The 1,101-nt window shown below is 37.8% G+C and overlaps 1 protein-coding gene across 1 annotated transcript; it reads left to right on the top strand.

Moving 5' to 3' along the window:
- Positions 1–330: 330 nt before the first annotated feature.
- On the top strand, positions 331–663 carry LOC145009967 (putative mitochondrial protein AtMg00820). Its single transcript, XM_078968574.1, has one exon. It carries the CDS (start codon positions 331–333, stop codon positions 661–663), a length of 333 nt encoding a protein of 110 aa, XP_078824700.1.
- Positions 664–1,101: the final 438 nt, after the last annotated feature.

Raw genomic sequence — 1,101 nt, 5'->3', positions numbered from 1 at the left:
ATGTGGATGGATTTCAAGATACAACAGATCAATTCGCTAAATTTGATCCTACTCCAAACAACAACAAAGACGAAGCTCACTTCTTTGACTTTTCACTTGAAGACGATGTAAACCTATCTAGTTTAGAAGTTCAGAGGGAGCAACACAACCTCATTGTTGATGTTGGATCATTTGTTGCGCAAGAGCTTCTAAGATTACACATCTGGACAAAGGATCATCCTCCAAATCAAGTCATCGGAAAATCTCATTCAAACATCCAAAACGAATACCACTTATCGACATTCATCTCCCATCAAGGAAGCATTAGAACATGTTGAATGGATTTCAGTCATGCAAGAAGAATTAGCAAAATTTGATAGAAATGAAGTGTGGACTCTCGTCCCTCTGCCTCAGGATCACCCTATTGTTGGTACAAGATGGGTCTTCCGAAATAAGCTAGATGACTCCATAGTTCTTATCAGAAACAAAGCAAGATTGGTGGGAAAAGGATTCACTCAGATAGAAGGAATTGATTATGACGATACTTTCACTCCTGTTGCTCATCTTGAAGCCATCAAAATCTTTCTTGCTTATGCAGATCACAAAGTATTTAAGTTTTACCTAATAGATGTTAAAACTGCTTTCCTCAATGATGAACTAGATACCAAAGTGTACCTCCAATAGCTCCCCGATTTTGTCAATCTTTCTTATTCGAACTATTGCTACAAACTCCAAAAAGTTGTTTATCGCCTTAAGCAAGCTCCACACGCCTACTACGAGAATCTCACCGATTTTCTCAAGCGTTTCGGTTTTCAAAGAGGAATTCTCGATCCTATCATATTCCAAAGATCAAATGGAAACAATCTCCTTTTAATCCAAATCATTGTTGATGATATCATTTTTTGGATCCACGGATTCATCAATGGTTGCTGATTTTGCCAAGTTAATGGTTAGTCGATTCCAAATGAGCATGAAATGTGAATTGAGTTTCTTCTTCGGACACAAAGTCAAGCAAACCAGCAGAGGAATCTTTGTTCACCAGGAAAAATACATTTCTAATCTTTTGAAAAGGTATTCAGTAGACACATGTGCCTCAGCAAAGGTTCCTATGGGTTTTGGATA

Source organism: Lactuca saligna, chromosome 8, assembly GCF_052625555.1.
Source record: "Lactuca saligna cultivar CGN05327 chromosome 8, ASM5262555v1, whole genome shotgun sequence".
NCBI lineage: Eukaryota > Viridiplantae > Streptophyta > Magnoliopsida > Asterales > Asteraceae > Lactuca > Lactuca saligna.
Note: the sequence above shows the minus strand (reverse complement) of the source record. Positions and strands in the feature narration are given on the sequence as shown.